Source organism: Orcinus orca, chromosome 14, assembly GCF_937001465.1.
Source record: "Orcinus orca chromosome 14, mOrcOrc1.1, whole genome shotgun sequence".
Lineage (NCBI taxonomy): Eukaryota > Metazoa > Chordata > Mammalia > Artiodactyla > Delphinidae > Orcinus > Orcinus orca.
The window spans coordinates 71,519,448-71,539,714 of record NC_064572.1 but is presented as its reverse complement, the minus strand read 5'-3'; the positions used below and the strand labels follow the sequence as shown (position 1 = coordinate 71,539,714).

Here is a 20,267-nt window from a genome sequence, read left to right as displayed (position 1 = left end):
ACGTTTCTGCCCATGTGACTCTGCTGTGGCCGGCCCGGGCTCACGCGTGCTTGGACAACAGAGCAGACACGCAGGGTAGTTCTGGACCAACCCTGCTCCTTGCCTGTCCCGTTGCCTAGTGACTGGGCACGAGGGCCAGCGCCTCTCTCATTGTCTCCTCCAGACTGAAAGAGCAACTCAAGAGGCTTTTATCCAAGCGTAAGTGTAGCAAGTACTGCTGAGAGCAGAGCATGCCTCCCGAGGAATAAACACCCTCACCGCTGCTGGTCACCAAAGAACGATATGAAGTCACACTGCAGACAAGTTAGAAAGGTGCTAAAATGAGTGAGTCTAAATTAAGATGTTCATTTAAATTTTAAAAGTACATTGCAGCAACATGGATGGACCTAGAGGATTGTGACACTAAGTGAAGTAAGTCAGAGAAAGACAAATATCATATGATATCACTTATATGTGCAATCTAAAAAAAATGATACAAATGAACTTATTTACAAAACAGAAATAGACTCACAGACATAGAAAACAAATTTACGGTGACCAAAGGGGAAAGGGGGTAGGGATAAATTAGGAGTTTGGGATTAGCAGATACACACTACTATATATAAAACAAATAAACAACAAGGACCTACTATATGGCAGAGGGAACTATATTCAATATCTTGTAATAACCTATAATGGAAAAGAATCTGAAAAAGAATAGACATATATATGTATAACTGAATCATTTTGCTGTACACCTGAAACTAATACAACATGTAAATCAACTCTACTTCAATAGAAAGTTGTTTGTTTTGAAAAACTAAAAAAAAAAGTATCTATTTACATAGAAAAAAAGTACATTTCATTGGCTCTTTTTCCTCCCAAGATTTTAATCAGCAAAAGAAGTTGGATTTTATTGACACCCTTGTCGTCACTTAAAATACTCATGAGATTTTTAGTAATCTTCCAATTAATCATATTAATCTGGAGTTTCTCCACTGGTGAACTGCAGATGGGTTACAGGTATGCCAAGATACTGGCCCCTTGGGGCAAAGCACCTCCAGTGGCCACAAGCAGCTTCTTCACTTTAACCAGTTCCCTTCAGTGTATCATTTTCTAAGGGACCCATGAAATGAAAATCTTGCCCATCAAAAATCTGTGCTGTGTCTGGTGTCAGGGCATGTGAGAAATCTTAACCAGTTAGAAACATTTTTTATGTGTGGTATTCTTTTGCAAATATTTGAGTTAGGGTAGTTCAGTCTACTTTCCTTTCTGTCACTGAACTAAAGTATCTTTTTGTTAAACTCAACTAGGTTCAAAATCATATTTGATTCATAAAGGGTGTGGGGTTATATGTATAATCACTCTATCCTTGAACAGTTCATATAAACATGGCTATTATTTGCCTTACATCCTATAGGAACTCTGGACGATGGGGGAGAAGGGGTGAGAGGAAGGCAGAATACGGTCTAGGTGGTACTCTTCTAGAGTAAAATCTGTCCACTGGGGTCACAGACGATCCTGAGTGCCTTGGAGCAGACAGCATGATGCCTTATGCTAATTCCCAACCTGGGTTCTCTAAGAAGTCCAAGTCCTGAAGGGTCTTTGAAGGTAATATATCAAGGAAGAATTGTTATTTTTGACATTTAAAAAACCGGAGTTGAGGGACTTCCCTGGCGGTCCAGTGGTTCAGACTTTGCCTTCCAATGCAGGGGGTGTGGGTTTCATCCCTGGTCAGGGAGCTGAGATCCCACATGCCCGGCGGCCAAAACACCAAAGCATAAAACAGAAGCAATATTGTAACAAATTCAATAAAGACTTTAAAAACTTTAAAAACAAACAAAAGAACCTGAGTTGAGATCATACTTTGAGTTTCTTTACTGAGATGCTAATCTTGGTTAGATCCTTACCCTGATGAGAAAGTCTGTTTGGTGTGTCTGTGTTTTTCGATTCATAAAAATGGGGAGCTAGTTAATTACTCACTAATGTAAGTACTTTGGCAGATACAGTACTTTTGCCAAACATGAAATGCAGGACAGGTGCTGCTCGAGGTAGGAGTAATAACCGAAAACAGTTTGGGCTGTAAAAAGCACAAGACTTCCTGATGTAGTGAAAGAACCTGATCTTGGAAGACAGAGGGCTGGGTTTCAGTCCCAGCTCAGCGACCGATTAGGTACACGACAAGGACAAACGAGTTTTCCTTTCTGGGCCTTAGTTCCCCAGTGTCTGGAATGAGGAAGTTAGTCTATACGTCTTAAGTCCTCTCCAGATGTAAAATATCCATGCTTATGTGGCTCAAAGTTCTAAAATTCCACTCCTCTCAGAAGCCTTGCCAAGCTAAACCCTAAGATCCAGGTTAATGATAAGTTTCCCCAACTGTGTTGGGCAAAAACAGGAAGTCTGTGTTTTTCCCACTCCCTGTCCCAATGAATGTAATGTTTGTCCTCCCACTCTGTGTGCTCAGCCATTTCAGCATGCATGCATATGTGCACAAGCACGGCCACTGTTCAGACAGGCCTGTATGTGCTGGTGCTGGTTTCATCTTTACAGGGCTGAAGATAAGCTCCAAGCAGTGAGCACCTTGCCAATGTGCTCTGCCCTGAGAAAGACTCTGCTCCCTGAATGAACGAGGGGAGTTGAGATCATATACCGAGATAAACTAAAGACACGTGGGAACGCTGCCTCTCTGAGGACAGACACACATCAGGTGTGTGCCGCCTCACGGTCTTCAGGCACCAGTGCCTGGCCAGTGGGAATATCAGACAGACCTGGGTCTGTGTCCCTGCTCCCCAGTGACTACCGTGGGCAAGTTACTGAATTTCTCCAAGCCTGAGTTTGTTTGTCTATAAACCAGGGAAAATAAACATTGATTCCACAGGACCGTTTAGAAGACAAAAATGCCACAATGTATGTAAAGTGCCTTTGTGCAAGGCCTGGCATCAGCAGGCTTCTATAAATAAATATTTGTCTCCTTCTTTCCTCCAGTGGTTAAAGGATGTGCTATGATGCTCCTGGACTGGGAAAAAAAAAGTAACTGTACTGTGATTATGTAAGAGAAAGTCTGTGTTCTTAGGAAATTCATGCTGAGGTAGTTAGGAATGAAGAGGTACCATGTCTCCAATGGTTCAGGAGAAATACGCATAGATCATTAGATGGATGGATGGATGGATGAATGGATGGATGGATGAACAGATAGAGATGGTTGGAGAGACAGATGATAAAGAGACAGAGACAGAAGAGACACAGAGAGAGAATGATGAAGTAAATGGGCCAAAATGTAAAAACAGTAGTAAATCTAGGCAAAAGGTATATGTGGGGGGAGTGTTCCTTATACCTTTCTTGCAACTTTTCTGTAAGTCTGAATTATATTAAAATTAAAAGTTACTAAAATAAATTTTAAAAGATGTGCTCTGGGGCAGAAGAGCAGCTGGGTTTAGAGAGAATTGTGAGACCTGGTGTTGATGAGCTCCGCTAACATCCCACCTGACGGTCTGCCTGCTGAGCTCCCAGGAGGCACACATGCAACAGTGCATTTGGAACTTCCCAGTCCAAGGTCAAATCTCTAAGAGAGCTAAGGCATCTGGGCTGTAACTGAAGCCCTCATTACTAACCTAAGGGGACAATCATCCTTCACCAGCCCAGAGGACACTTCAGTCAGCTCGTAGACCAGCACGACCCGAATGCGCCTACGTGCAATCAGGCGCCTGGGCTGTACATTTTCACAGGCTGGGGTCACTCATTTAAAACCAGATGCTGCTTCCAATGGTTCATGCAGCCGAGTCCAAGACCTCTCAAGTCACCCACAAATCTTTTATAGATGGGTGGAAATGTGAAAAGAGCAGACTTGTGTAGGAAGATTCTGAGACCTTTCAATGCCCTCCGACGCAGGTGGGAACGGGCTTCGCAGATGAGTTCAAAGAACACCACCAGTTCAAATAACTCACAGAGCTGCAATAAAAATGTGGCTCAGGGCAAGAGGCCTGCGGGGTGAGAGAAGTCTCTCAAAGTGCTTCTTAGAGCTTCTAAGTGCTTCTACGAAATGTAGATTCGATCTTCAGTAAACAATAAACAATTTTCTCTGCTCCAGCCTGATCTCCTTTAGATGTGACCTAATTTCCTCTGGCACACAGTCTGTGGGCCTCTGCTGGGTTTGTGCTAAACAAACCTGAGGACAGACACAGGGCAAATGTTTATTTCTCATGATGTTGATTTCGAACATACTATGCAGAGATTGAATGGGCATGAGTTCCAAAGCTATGGACCTTGGTGTAACTTGGAGGATAGAAAGATGTCTTTATTGATACTTTCAAATATTTTATAAAGTATATTACCTTTGACTTAGAGAAAATCTACTTTTATTGGTGCCGGATTGCCTATGGGTCTTGGGTGGCTCATGTGATGAGCAACTTCAACATTACTGTAAACTTTAGAGTCATGGAACCTTAAAACCAGGAGGTCATCTGGTCCACACTCATCAATGTGTATGCAGACACTGATGCCTGGGAGAAGGTAAGGAACTTAATCTGTGGGCAATGAAGTAGGGGTAGATGTGTGATAACAACTCTCACTGAAAAACCAATCAATCACAGACTTGATAAATTACGGTAAACGTACACAATAGACGGTGTTACAACATCTGAGAGTGTTTTATGTTCAGATGTGAAAAGATGTCTATAAATCAATTAAAATATGTCTTGAGAGTTTATGTTTAGTGAAAAAAAACCAAGTTGCACAACAGATGATATGGGGTAATCTGACTTTCCCCAAAATATATACTTTTAGTAAATGAACATGCACATGTACACTAGCTAGAGATAGATAGCTATAGGCAAAGACATTTACCTTTGGCTTTCTCTGCAGGGTTAGAGTTTCTATTTTTTATATCTCTGTTACCGTTTAAAATTTTTTACATCATTTTACTGGCTTTGCAACAAGAAAAAATAATTCAGATTTGTAAAAAGAAAAGGAAAAAACCCAGAAAACAAAACCTACCCAGGTCTCCTGTTTCCCCACTCGTTGCTCTTTTCGAATATGTACAAGGTGACCCCTGGCCAGGGGACAAGAGCGAGGACAGAGCTGGAATGGTGAGGGAGGGTGCCACATCAGTTAAGAACTCTCCATGCTCTTTGGCGGTCAGGAGACCAGAGTGCTCTGAGCCACGGACCCAGATGGCCAAGCTGGACAGACAGATGTTCAAGAAACAGCCAGCAATCTGAGGGACAACGTATGACTTAAACCTCTGGTCTTTCAAAAACATTTCTATTTTCCTGTGCCTCAGTTTCCTTATTTATACACGTTTTCTGGTGTGCAGGGTCCTGGAGAGAAAGAAACCATAAAAACAATGTGTATCGTCCCAGGCCAGGGAGGCCCCATCTGAGGCACCAGCACTAAATAAACTCCAAGGTGGCTGTGAAAACTACAAGGCGGTTTTCCGGGGACAGCCAGCAGGCAAAGTGCATCTCAGGCAGGCGCAAGAAAACGATTTACAGCCTGAGAAGGCCCCTATGGCCCCTTCTAGAAACCTGATTACTCTGTTTATGACAACTCAGGCAGCAAAGGATAAAGTGCGTCTGCTCTGTCAAATGGCAGAAGCTTAAGTGAAAGTGAATGCTCCTCTCCCAGGACCCTGGGGCTGGAGGACCCTGGGGTTGGAGGGGACAGACACAAAGCACCCACCCTCGGCAAATGCAGCACACGACTGTCACTTCAGTGCCCCCATCTCTGTCAGAAATAAACATGGAAACAAAGGGCTTGCATTCCCACCGAGCTGAGACAAATGTAAATTCAGCCAAGCCTGGGCTTGGGGGAGGCCGTAGATGCGTCATGTGGTCATTATAGATGTCGTGGCAGTTCAGATACCCTCTGAAGCCTTAGTCATGACACGGAGCACCCTGTCACTGTGTTCCCCTGCTTAAAAACAGAGGGCTTTAGAAGGAAAAACTGCTCTTTGCTCCATAAACAATAGTGATATGACAATGGCTGAGTCCTGGCTGTTCCAGCTTTTACTCAACGAAATGTGTTTCTGAAAAGACTCATGTAAACGGAATCAGGCAGAAAAAGCCCTGGCACTGGACTGGAACACACTCCTGGAGGAAAAGGCATCAAAGCCTTTATGGGTTCTCTATGGTAGCTGGAAGGGGGGAAGTGAGAGGAATTTCACTGTCCTCCTTAAATATTTCTTTTCTGTTTGAATTTTCACAAAAAGCATAAATATGTAAACAGAAAAAACCAACAGAATGCAAAAGGAGCTCACTGGCCACTCGTGGAGCCCAGAAAAGCATCCCCTAGTAACACAGTAACCACCCCTTGATGTATCTACTTATCTTGGTAGGTCAGCATTTGTAGGCAGAAAAAAACCCAATAATTTTTCTGAGGAACTCTCCTGCTACTTAAAGGAGGCTCGCAGAGCATCGTAGCAGATTCATCAGCTCTTCATTTCTCGGCTCTTCTCCAGAGGTCAATATTTTTGGATTTCAGGTTTTTCCAAAGTGACATACCCACATTCGATAGCATTTGCCAGAAATGGCAACAAGAGGACCAGAAGCCGACAGAAGGATGTGAACATCTAGGCACTGATGATGCAGGGAGTGGCTGGGGCAAACTGTGTCCTCATCCCCCAGATTATCCTTGGGAAGCTCACGTGACCAGCAAGGCTTCGCAGAACTTGTAACGATAAAACCAGTCAGATGAGAGCTCTTCACCTCCAATGGGTATACGGAAATGCCTCCAAATGTCGGGTTCATCTTGGGAGACACTGTCACGGTACAGGAGAATTCGGCTGCTGGGTCTGATGGCCTTTTCACCTTTTGCTCCACGGCTGCTGGCCAAAGCCTGAGAAGTCCTCATCGCCCCAGGCAGCCTCAGAGCCTGCTAAGCAGCTTGTGGAGTGGGAGTGGGGGAGGAGGGAACTTACTAATGAGAGAATCATCAGGAGGGAGAGAAGTCAGAGACCCTCAGAGCCGGGTAGCAGCACTTAGCGGTTAAAAATGAGGCTTCTAGATAGAGCCGGGTTCCCTGGGTTCAAATCCCAGTGCTGCCATTTACCAGCTGTGTGACCTTAGGCAGGTTACTTAGTGTCTCTGTGCCTCAGTTTCCTCCCCTCACAGAGTTGTCCGGAGGATTAAATGAGCTAATACATACAAAAAAATGCTAAGAATGTGTTGGGCACTATGTAAATGCGCTATTATGATCATATCCGACAATTTCTGGGCTCTCCATCACCTTCCTGCTGCTGCCAGTGCTGAAAGCAAAATGTTCCTTGTGTTGCTTCTCAGGCTCAAGCCAGATGAATGCCCATCTCTAGGCGTCTGGAGGAAACTGTACTCATGAATGGTCACGAGTCAGCAGATCGCTCGTGCCTGCCCCTCACCTAAGTAAAGCCCTTCCGTGGGAGCCTCTCAGCATCTCTCGGGGTGGGGAGGGCAGATATGACTACAGGGATTCCCAGACAGATTCGCACAGGAGGAACGCTGACACTGAGACTCGCCCCAAATCACATGACCAGCAGACAGAGCTGGCCTTAGCACAGGTTCCCCACAGCAGGCTAAACAGACTCGTTACACAAAAATAGCCATTATTACTTCTTACACACTGCACGGTTCACAAAGCATTGTCACCTACATGGTCTCATTTGACCCTCACAAGGGCAGGACGATGCTGGTCTACCCTCAGACCATCAAATCGGGAGACTGTGCTCAAATGGCCACATAAGATGTTCCAAGATTAGAGGCATAATCAGAAGGATCACAAGCCAAGTGAAAACCTCACATCAAAAGTCATTATTAGGGGAGTATTTTCCCCATTGAAGGAAATAGAGCCTCAGAGAAGTAAAGCCATTTGCCCAAGGCCTCTCAGCTTCAGGATCCAGAACTGGGACATGAACTTAGGACCTCTTGCCTCCATATCCACAGCAAAGGGCCTCTGGTTCACTGGTCAGTGCCGGAGGACGCAGTTGAGGCACAGACAGACACAGAGTCAGCCTGCCCTTGCCTCTCCTCGCTCCCTCAGCCCCTGCCCCTTCATAAAGGGACTCAGTTGACACGGGCTCTCTTTCCTGTGCCCAGACCCCTGGTCCATCTGGCACCCAGCCCTGCCTCCCCTGTCTGGGTCACAGCCCCTTTCCGCTCAGTGCTGGGGTCTCAGAACTGGCTCCGTGGTCCACAGTGTGGGAAAAAGGCCCTGGGGTAGGTGGTGCTGGAGCGGACAGCGCCCCCATGGGACACAAGGTCAAATCATCGGGCGTCTGACTCCAAGACAAATGCCAGGTTCACTGAACCCAGCCATTCTGCTCTCCTGGGACTGACCCCAAGCTGTCACTGACGGGCCGTGGCTCTCAGCCTGAAGACTGAAGAGGGAAACCACAACATTCCTTCACACACGGGCTTGCAGACAGGGGCTCCCTCTTGAAGCACGTCTCCCCGAAACACAAATAAACAGACACAAACAAATGGAAATCTCGGCCCAGACAGGCCTCACTTCTCATCATGAACCTCCTCGCCTCCCCACTCACTCAGCCCCCAGGGTCTGAAACCTACACTTCTCTGCTTGCTCTTCCTGAGTTTTGCTCAAATGCACCGACAGACACGTGGAAGGGACGGCACGTGGAGGCCCGCTCTGCTGAGCGCAAGAAGAAAGAGCCTGCAGCTGCTCACATCACGAATTGGAAAAACACAGGCACAGGCAAAACCACACAGACACGCGCCCTCGAGCAGGGTTCAGTCAAACACAGTTTGCTTTACAGGTGGCTCTGCGGCTCCCACCCCCTTCCCCACATTTGCCAGGGAGGGAGAGAAGCTGGGCAGCTCCTGGGGGACCAGGCTACACGCAGGGGGAAAACTGAGGGGGGAGAGCGAGTTGTCACAATTGCTGGAAAAAGGAGGAATGAATCTTTAGAGCTTTGGGGGACGAAAGTGCCCGTTGTAGAGAGGAAGGAACACAAACACAACTAAAAACGAAGTATTGATATTATGCAGACGTGACCATTTCCCCAAGGGGTCAAAAATACCATTAGTGCTCGGTCCGTACTTTTCAAACACATTTTCTCTTTCTGTTCAAGTTTCAGAATCACCCACTCACAGGAAATGGTCCACTTCAATAAAATGTCCAAGTCTTAGAAAACACATAGCACACACACACACACACACACACACACACAAAACCCTCATACTTATTTTTTTCTAAACCAGTGCTGAATGCTAGAAAATCTTTGAGTGCTTTCAATTTTAAGAAATTATGTCAGCTTTTTAATCTATGTGTTTCAACACCAGCTGGACTGAATTAAACAACTCTTTTTTAAAAAAAATATTCATCCATTTATTTATTTATTTGGCTGTGCCGGGTCCCACTTGTGGCATGTGGGATCTCCAGTTGCGGCATGCAAACTCCCAGCTGTGGCACACAGGATCCAGTTCCCTGACCAGGGACTGAACCCAGGCCCCCTGCACTGGGAGCGTGGAGCCCCAGCCTGTGGACCACCAGGGAAAACCCTGAATTAAACAACTCTTGACCTCTGCTTTCCTGCTCTGCACTAAACCCCATCTGTGCCAGCTTCACCCCAGCCCCTTCTGTACCTCTACACCCAGGCAGAGCAGGTGATACAAATGCGTTGATGATGACAAATGACAGCGGAGAAAATGCTTCTGTACTCACATTTGTCCCTGGGGAAGCTGAAGGGAATGCGGGATTTGACTGAGTAAATGACCTTGCAGGAATGGCCGCATATGATGTTCCAAGATTTGAGGAGTAATCTAGACGGTAAATTACACAAAACTGGGTGAAAACCTAGTCATTTCCTTGACCTTCAAAAGTCATTATTTATGGATATGTGCAAGAGCAATGTTCCTCCTATTTAAAACTAAAAATGACATTTTACTAAATGTTCTTTTAAAAAATATTAAATTTAGCTTTTCTTTCTTGAAATAAATCATTCTTTTTCATAAATGTTTAAAAGTCGTAAGGCAAACATAATAAAATAACTGGTTTAAGCCCCCCAAAATAAAGTCATTATTAGGACAGAAGTGGGAAAAGAAAAGTGAAAATTCCATTTTAACACAGTGATTAGTGATTGGCATGATTATACTTCTGGGCATGTTGATAACCAGCAAAGCTTTACGTCTAAAACACGTAGAAAGCACTGAGGAGGCCAGAGAGCAGGCCCAATGCATTTTAGCATCTTGGGATCTGTTTGCTTTATAGATGTGTCCACAAAGGCACATCGGGGACATTTGGTTATTAAAGATGGGGAGTAAATGTCAAACAGATAGCTAGTGGGAAGCAGCCGCATAGCACAGGGAGATCAGCTTGGTGCTGTGTGTCCCCTAGAGGGGTGGGATAGGGAGGGTGGGAGGGAGACGCAAGAGGCAGGAGATATGGGGATATATGTATATGTATAGCTGATTCACTTTGTTATACAGCAGAAACTAACACACCATTGTAAAGCAATTACACTCCAATAAAGATGTTGAAAAAATAAATAAATAAAGGTGGAGAGTAAGAAGCCTTTGGAAAACTGATTTCTGCTTCAAGCTGCTGATCTGTGGGGCCCTTTCTCACCTTCATTCCCAGCAGGGTTATGAACAGCTGTGCTGTTGGGAGAGGCACACAGTGTTCCCTCTGCGGAACCGAGTACACACCGGACAGCGGCGCTGGAGAGGGGTGAAAAAGGGGAACCAGTTACTCAATAAGTTAAACAAAGAATTGCCATGTGACCCAGAAATTCCACTCCAAGGCTTAGACCCCAAATAGCAGAAAATAAATGTTCAAACAGAGATGTTCACAGCAGCCCTATTCATAATAACCAAAAGGCAGAAACACCCCAAATACAGATCAAAAGATGAATGGATAAACACAATGTTTATATATATATATATATATATATATAAAATATTATTCAGCCATAAAAAGGCTACATACGCTACAATGTGGGTGAACCTTGAAAATATTAAGCTAAGTGAAAAAGCCGGTCACAAAAGGTCACATGTTATATGATTCTATTCATATTCAATGCTCAGAAGAAGCAAATCCATGAAGACAGAAAGCAGAGTAGTGGTTGCCAGGGGCTGGGGGTAGGGAGGGGGAATGGGGAGTGACTGCCTAATGGATATAAGTTTCCTCTGGGGGTGATGAAAATGTTCTGGAACTAGAGACTGGTAGTATTTGCAAAACCTTGTCAATGTGCTAAATACCATTGAATTGTACACCTTAAAGTGGTTAACATGGTGAGTCTTATCACAATAAAAAAATGGGGAGCCAGAAAAGAAATGCTTTTTTAAAATCACTTTTTTAAACTGTGGTAAAATACACATAACATAAAACGTACCATCTTAACCATTTTTAAGTGTACGGTTCGGTGGCATTGAGTACACTCACACTGTTTGGCAACCATCGCTACCCTCCATCTTCCGAAGAACTCTTTCCCATCTTGTAAAACGGAAACTCTGTACTACCTCCCCAGCCCCTTCTCCCCGCCCCTGGCAGCCACCCTTCTACTTTCTGTCTCTATGAATCTGACGACTCTCAGTACTTCCTGGAAGTGGAATCACACAGCATTTGTCCTTTTGTGACTGGCTTATCTCACTTAGAGTAACGTCCTCAAGGTTCACCCATGTTGTTGCCTGTGTCAGAAATTCCTTCCTTTTGAAGGCTGAATAATATCCCACTGTAAACACAGACCACATGTGTTTATCTATTTACCTGGCCTGGACATTTGGGTTGCTTCTACCTGTTGGTTACTGTAAATAAGGAAGGGAGGCCTTTTGGATGAGCTCATTTCAAAACACTTAATCCCATCCTCTGTTCTACATCCCTGGGCCCAGGCTCCTCTCTTCTGTGTGGGTATCTGGAACCCCTTCCTCACTGGTCTCCCCGAGTCTGCCTTTGCCCCCACCACCTATTCTCAGCATGGCAGCCAGGGTCCCAGTCAGTGAAGCCAGAGCACATCCCTTCTCTGCTCAGCCCTCCAGGGCTCCAGTCTCATTCAAATCAAAAGTGAAAGTCCTCTCCACAAGCCCCAGTGCTCAGGATGCAGCCCCACTACTTCCCTGGCTCCTCCCCCCAGGTACTCCGCACTGCTCACACTGATGCTGCCTGAGCATCCCTGGACCACGCCAGGGCCCTCAAACTCGCTGTTCCTTCTGCTGGGAGTGCATGTCCCCCAGACGGCCACGGTTCATTCCATGCCCTCCTGGGATGTCCTCAGTGAGGCCTTCCCACCACCAGCCCCTCTGAGTGTGCACACACACACACACACACACACACACACACTTCCTGCCTCTGCCCTGATGCCATTTTCTGCTTAGCGTTTACCACCAGAGATGCTATAGAGTTCACTAGTTTATCATCTGACACTGCCCCACCCCCTGCCATTAAGTGTAAAGCTCCTTGAGAACAGGGATTTGCTTGTTTTGTCCTCTGCTCTTTCCCCAGCAAGAACAAAGCAAGGCGCACAGTAAGTGCTCAGTGAATGTGCGCTGAGTGCATGCATGAACCTGTCCTCCTGGACAGCACTTACTTTTCAGAGAAGAGCAGGCATTTCTGAGCATGGAGTTTCCCTTTTACATGCAGCTCCCAGTCCTAGGCCAGAAGGAAAGAAAAATGACCGAAGGAGAACTGAGCCCCCAGGAAGGCAGTGGATGAGTACAGATTTCCTCCTAAGGGCAGGGAGGGCAGAGTGCCCAGATGCTGGACCAGCCCTGCTGATGCCTCTCCCTCCCCTGCTCCCCTCCCATCCAGGCTCCTCCCCCGTTCCTGCCTCCCTAACCAGCGTCACTGTCATCATCATCATCTTCGGCCTCCACCTGCACATCCCATGCCTATCTTGGACAGGAGCCCAGATTCACAAGTCCGATTTCCTCTTCCCCTCTCAGGGGGCCCCTGGTCCCACCACACCTCCGATGTACTTCCATATGAGAATCTGGCAGGTGGACTCCCAGGGAGTTGCAAAGCCTTAGAAAAGACTTATGAGAGACAAAATCCTCCATCAACTCCCACGTTAGCCGGCCCCCTCCTGAGACAGGAGGTGAGAGGGTATGGTCCACCCAAGTGACAGGGATGCGTTTGCATGACATAACCCAAGCAGGGGTGAATGACACACTGTGGTGTGTTGCCCGCTAAACAAGGATTACTGTGCTCTGCAGACAAGATGAGAGACGAGAGGCCGTACAGCTCAGTGATAAGAGGCACAGGCTCTGGGAGGGTCAGACCCACGTTTGAATCTCCACTCCACCACTTTCTGGCTATGGGGCCCTGGACAAGTCATTTCATCTCTCTGGGCCTCAGTTTTTGCATCTGTAAAATGAGTATAATAATAGTATCTACCTTGGAGAGTTACCGCTGACACAGAGGAAGGGTTTAATATATGCTAACTGCAATTATTCTTGCTTTGGAATACTTCACTGCATCATCAATACATCTTGGGGGAAAATTTATACTACCATGGACTTTTGTTTGCAGGGGCCCAAAGCACTTCACAACCACTGAAAAGGTGTAATAAGGCTCTACCTCCATTTTGCAGATGCAGAAGCTGAGGCCTCTCTATAACAATTCGTCTAGGTCCCACCTGAGAATTACTCCCTTGCCCAACTCAAAATTCTGCTAACACTTTCCCCCTTTTGTACTCAGTACAGTATACGTTCTCAAGGAATGTAGGCAAGGAGGCAGAGGCTAATTCCTGGGTCCCTTTTCCATAACCCAAGTGGGGTCACTTGGTCCTCCACTCACCCTCATCTCTCACCTATAACCATGGGTAAGAATCTCTTATTTGCCTTAAAGCAAGGGACTGGCCCTGATACATTTCTGAAACTCCTTCTGGTTCTAATACCTAGGCTTTTCGTCAAGGGTACCGATGGCAAAATTCTGTTACCCAGTCCCCAAATGTCACAGTTCCTTGCCCGTGAGCAGCAGGAGTTGGGCTGTGGTGGAGAGCCCACAAGGCTCCGCTGTGGCTCCCAGCCGGTCCTGGATGACTCACCTTCAAATCAAACACCTTCTTGTCGCAGATGCTACAGACGTGGGGCAGGTGGAGGGGGGTCACACCGTGAAAGTCATTCAGCTCGTGCGCCTGCAAGGGCTGCACAGACAGCATCGCCTGCTCCTCCGTGGCCCGCCGCCAGGCTCCGCTGAAACCCTGTTTGCTGTTGTTGAGCCGACCCCCAAAGGAAGGAGGGGTCCTGTCTGGGGTGGGCTCCTCGGGGTCATACAGCTCATAGGGCTGGCTGGGGGCTGGAGGCCACAGGTTGGGGACTGCTCTAAGGTCGGGCTTGCTTTGGCCAGAGAATCCATGGGGGCTCTCCCACTGGCTGTTCGGACCCTGCAGCAGCGGACCTACCTCGCCTTTCAAGCCCCCGGCCGGCTCAGCCGCAAATCCACCTGCCACCTGTGACCCTTGGGCGTTGGGTCCGTAGAAGTCCGTGGGAAAGGCGGCTTGGCCATCTTGCCCTGAGTGGCTGTAGTGCCCTTCATAGGTCACGCCGCCCGAGGTAGAGGCCGAGGCTGGCAGGAAACTGGGCTGACCATCAGTTTCAGAGCCATATGCCTGGCCCGAGTTGGCTTTACCATACTCGTAGAATCCCGCTGCAGCAGGGGCGGGCCCAGTCTTGCCGATGTCCAAGATGACTGCTGGCTGGGCAGGGGTCTGAGGCATGACCCCGCTGAAAGGGTGCATCACAATGGCATTGGGGGGCTGGCTGGGGAGACTCACAGAGGGCCCTGGGCCTCGTGTCTGGCCCTGGGGCGAGAAGGCAATTGCATTAGAGGGAAACCGGGCACTGGGCATGGTTGCTGCGTGTTGGGGCACCCCGGTGTGGCCATGGGGGGAGCTGATTATGGACGGATGCCTCAACTGGTTGAAGAGAGGCTGGGACATGGCCACTTTGGAGAGGACTTGGTTCAGGACGGTGGCGGCCGCGGTGTTGTTGGTGACGGCCGTCTGTGCCAGCTTTAGCCGGTGGAGGGTGAGCTGAGCTTGCAGCTGAGCCAGCTGGAGGCTCGCGGGCGAAGGAAGCAGCGGGTTTGCGTTACTGACCGAGAACGGGGTCTTGTCCAGGAGCTTGGCGGCACTGCAGGGAGACAAAGGCCTAGATGCACAGCTGTTTTCCACCCAGGGGGACAACAGGCTGTTTGTTTGCTCATCTGTGGTCGCCCCTCCCATACAAACAAGACCCTCCCACACAGGCCCCACATGTAATCGAGTCTGCAAAAACCTATACTCATACACATCAATTAAACAATTATTTTAAAACTCCAACAGAAAAATTCTTATATGGTATAATGTTCAATCTCACTGGTAATCAAAGAGATACAAGTAAAACCATTAGAAACAAATATTTGCCTAGCGAAGTAGCAAATATATATATATATATATATACACGTATATATAACTATATAGCCATATATATATCTCACAGCACTCAGTGCTGGTGAGATAAAGCAGAATGGATACGATATCAATGATAGTCTAAACTCGTGCGACTTTGTCCAAAGGTAGTCTGGCGACATGCATTCATTACAGCCATACTCTTTGACCCAATAATTCAATTCTATAAATCTAGCCTAAGAAAATGAGCTAAAATGCAGACAAAACTTGATACCCAAAGGTGTTTAATGATACTACATTATTTAAGAGTCCAACATTGAAAGTTACAAATAACTGATAATAGTAGGGAGGGGAGTTTTAAAGTGAGTAAATTATAACATATTTATAGAATGAAATGTTCAGTAACCATTCACTACTGGTGCGTACATTTCTATTGTATCATGTAATATTTAAGACATTCAAAAAAGCGTTCCCGGGCTTCCCTGGTGGCGCAGTGGTTGGGAGTCCGCCTGCTGATGCGGGGGACACGGGTTCATGCCCTGGTCCGGGAAGATCCCACATGCCGTGGAGCGGCTGGGCCCGTGAGCCATGGCCGCTGGGCCTGAGCGTCCAGAGCCTGTGCTCTGCGACGGGAGGGGCCACGGCAGTGAGAGGCCCGTGTAACGCAAAAAAACAAACAAAAAAGTGTTCCCATCACCAAGCTTAAGACAGAAAACACGCCACCACACTAAGTCCTCCTTGGGTATCTGCTCTCCCATCCTCATCCCACACTCATCCTTGCCGGTCATAGGCTCCATTTTGAATTTGGTAAGGTCATCGTTTACAAAGGAAAAAAAAATTAGTGACACGAGAAAAATCCATAGACTCTAATGTTAAATGAAAAAAGTAGTCTTCAAAATTGCACACAGAGTGAATTGTGTGTGTATATTTCTGCCTAACACATTTTCATCCTTGTCCTCATTTCACATCCAAAAGCAACAAGAATCATGTGCCCTTCAGTTCACTCTCAAACCCAACTAGCACAGGAAAAAATCAAAAAATTACAAGTGAAGAATCTGAATTTGAGATCACAGGCGGTGGTGGGCTCTCACAGAATCTTATTTCGGGGGTGTTCTGTCTGACACGTGCCTTTCACGTGACCCCTGTTGGTTGGTTACGGTGTTTTCTAGACCAAAAATCAGGACCCGTGGACTGGAAAGGGAACAGACTTTCCCAGAAAATCTGGGACACGTGGTTACCATTGTCATGGCTCTTTTGTAAGACCCTATATTTCCTGGTCTTAAAGTCCCCTTCCGAGGAGTGGGTGCAATCAGGAAATGTGTTCGGGATGTTGATAAACTGGAATTCTCAGGACGTTTTAATGGGAAGAATGGGACCGTGCAATTGAGATTGGGATTGCCATGGACAGCCCAGGCTGCACGTTCAGCATGTCTACGGCAGTGTGGGATAGAAACTGCAAAGCTGGGACACTTTAGACAAGGTGTCCACTGTCACATGCTCTGTCCCGTACAAGTCTGATGACAATGAAACAAAGGAGAAGGGTCAGAGGTAGGGACAGGCGAGGGAAAAAAGGGAGGTGTGTGGCATGTCACTCCTCTCCCACTTTGGGTTGGCGTGTTACATTGGTCCGAGAGAATGAGGGGAGGCAGGTGGGGGAGGCAGGTGAGTGGGACAGATTCTCACATTTACTGCGACACTGTGTGGCCAGGGCTTTGCCTATGTTATCTCATGGGATCTCGCCATTAGTCCTATGGGCTATGGGTAACCTCACCCCAGTTTTGCAGGGCAAGAACCTAAAGCTCAGAGAGATTAGGTGATCTACTTAACGAATACCCATTGTTGGTGAGTACAGACCAGAGAGTCAAACCCCAGCCAGGCTTTGCAAAGAAGAGAAGGGGCGCAAGTGGTTAAGTACACAGCTCCTCAGCCCTCCCCGAGGACTTCTTCGTGGGCTGCTTTACTGTTTTGCCTGAAGTGAGTTCTCAGAACATTAGGCACACCCACATTCAAATTCAAGTACAAAACACACTTTGCAGCCAGACAAAAACGACTTTGTCTTACTCTTTCTCATTCTATGAGAGATCAAGAATTTGCTGTAAGTCATTAAAGAGACAGGACCTTCACCCAGCCGGCAGCCCTGCTGTGCTCCAAGGACAACACAGGCTGGCTGCGTTTTAAGATACTGGGGGGCTGGTTAAAGGTCGTGACAGACCTTTTCTCCTCTGGGTAGTTGTGCTGGTTGCAGCCAAGCCTTGGGGGCCCCAGTGTGGCCCCGGGCACAAATCATGGCAGCAGCAGAGTTGTGGAAGTGCTAACTGTCCACGTCCGCAAGAATATGAAAGGAAAAGGAGGATGCTCTAGAGTCTGGTGATAGATTCCTACTTGTGTAGTATTAAGTAGCTGAGCTTTGGAGGAGCAATTAAGCTTAACTCAAAACCCTGCCCACCCAGTGCCAACCCTTCCTACCAGGGCTGTCCTGCAACGCAGCCTGTCCTTGCTAACAAGGCAATGATGAGGTGCCAACTTGGTTTCCATGAGAGAGTAGGACAAGGTTGGTTCTGTTTTTCCCAGAGAAGTCAACTGTGTTTTCTAAAACTGTGTTCTGGGCTGGAGGGAGCTCTTGCTGGAGATTCCCCTTTGCCTCTGAAAGGACACGCAAGGAAGAGCTGTCTTTCCAACTAGGAGAGCCAACCTCGCTGGGTATTTGTAGGTCAGCCACGGGAAACGAGTGCTTTTCTGAGGACAGTCCAGGTTACAGAAGTTTACTCATTCACATGCAGCATGAATTAAGAAGACTGGCTAGATTTTCTTCCCAACTTCTGCTTTGCCTAGCAAATTCCTATTGTCCTTAACTTGAATCAACCTTGAATGGAAGTGATTTCACAGGAATCATCAGAGCTAGATAACTTTATGAACCAAAGACCCTTCGATAAAAAAGAAAAGGCACTTTATCCTACTTATAAAAAGCCTTAAAATTCTTAGCCTATCAGCATTAATAACTTAAAATTCAGGTGCATATAACTATCATACTTCTGAGCCAAAAATTGGGGCATGTCGTCTGACACCCTAAAGGGTAGAACAGAGGTCACCCTCCTGTCTTCCTTGGTTTTTCACTGTCACATCACTGCCTTATATTGAAAATAACTGCTTATGTGCCCCTCTCCCTCCACTAAACGTAAGCTCCACCAGGGCAGGGAGCACGTCTCGGAGATTCTCGCATTTTCCGGGCACACTGCCTCGCACTTGGTGGGTACTTGGTAACCGCCACGAACAGAATGAAGAAGGAAGATAATGGATGCATTATAGGAAGGAGAATCTAAATATATGCAGAAAACAAATGGATTTTGCTGTTGTATACAGCTTACACTTCACTCAGGTACAGAGCCACCGGCCTAGGGAGCTGTCTACAATTCCCCATTCCAAAGCAAGAGTTCCAATACTCTCACTCCCTGTCCAAATCTAGGTTTTGAAATCAAATGGATAATCCCTGTGGTAGGCTGAATAATGAACACCCCCCCCCAAAAAAAAAATATCTCTACATCCTAATCCCCAGAACCTGTGAATCTTACCTAAAATGGTAAAGGGGACTGTCCAGATGTGATTAAATTAAGGATCTTGAGATGGAGAGATTATCCTGGATTATCTGAGTTGACCCAATGTAATCACAAGAGTCCTTATAAAATAGAGGCAGGGGGATCAGAGTCAGAGAGAGAAGATATAAGGATGGAAGCAGAGTCAGAGAGGAGAAAAGATGCTATGCTGCTGGCTTGGAAGATAGGGGGAGGGGCCGTGAGCCACGGAAATGCAAATGGTCTCTAGAAACTGGAAAAGACAAGGAAACAAAATTTCCCCTCGAGCCTCCAGAAGGAACCAGCCTTGCTGACACCCTGACTTTGGCCCCGTGAGACTGATTTTGGACTTCTGAGCCCCAGAACTGTAAGAAATTTAAATTTAACTGTAAATTACTAAATTTGTGGTAACATGTTACAGAAGCAATAGGAAACTTATAAAATCCACCAAGAAAATTAGATGCAAAAGAGGCTTCCACTCAGAGAGGCAGCAGTGGGTGTGGGGACATTGGCTGGATCTTTCTGGTATGAACTCTTGCTCCCCCTGACCCAGGATCTGAACACCTTCTGGGAAATTAGCCAAGAGCCAGAAAAACCCAGAAGTCTCTTCCTTTTCCGAGTCACATTTCTCTAAGCAGCTGGAGCAATGGCACCCTGGGAGAATTACAGACCCTTAGCGATCAAGTCATCCACCCCGCTCATTAACAAAGAAAGTGACTTGCCCAAAGGCACACAGTTGGGTGGCAGTAAAACCTCAATGAAAACCCAGAGCTTTCAAACCAGCTTCTAGTGCCTGACAGAATAGCCTTGCCTCCAAAAGCCTTAAGTTCCAGAACTATCTATTTCATCACCAAATTATCATCTCCACCCATATTTCCCTGTGGTCCTCCCCTCTGTTCAGTGAGATGCTGACTACCTTCCATATGCAAGGCACTTGCTGAGCACTGGGGAGGTGCAGAGATACAGGCCCTTTCTGGAACCCCTGTCAGCTTCAGAAGTGAGAGCAGGGATGCCCCCTTGTCTGGGGAACAGGTGGGGGGCAGGGTTCTATGCACCTGCCACATCCTCTCTTCTTCTAGGTCTTGTGCGGCAGCTCTGTTTGCAGTCATATGGTCAAACCGCATCTCTGGGCAGGAGGGAGTGCAGCCCAGTCAGGCACATGGCCTGGGCATCCGGCACAGAGCTAGAATACCTACCACACAACCCCACAGAGGGCTGGTCCACATTCGCAGAAGAAACAGCACAGCCGCTCTGATCCATCCAGGCCTCCACGAGGTTCACTTCCCCCAGGGCTGAGGTTTCTTTTCCTTTCCTGAGCCGTTAATTGTAACAAAGAATTCACAGTGCAAAAAAAAAAGGAATTCACAGCAAGTAATTACATTAAAAACTTTGGTTCCCTGCTCACTTAG

The 20,267-nt window shown here is 46.9% G+C and overlaps 1 protein-coding gene across 2 annotated transcripts in view; it reads right to left on the bottom strand.

The window, feature by feature from the left end:
• The window catches only part of RBM20 (RNA binding motif protein 20), a 216,730-nt gene that overhangs the window by 47,868 nt on the left and 148,595 nt on the right, over positions 1-20,267 (bottom strand). For both annotated transcript variants that reach the window (XM_049697037.1, XM_033421057.2), the window contains exons 2-5: positions 13,946-15,032; positions 12,488-12,549; positions 10,531-10,622; positions 9,628-9,725 (exon numbers count right to left, since the gene is read on the bottom strand). In XM_049697037.1, the coding sequence (XP_049552994.1) occupies positions 9,628-9,725; positions 10,531-10,622; positions 12,488-12,549; positions 13,946-15,032 (1,339 nt within the window). The remainder of the gene's footprint in view (positions 1-9,627; positions 9,726-10,530; positions 10,623-12,487; positions 12,550-13,945; positions 15,033-20,267) is intronic.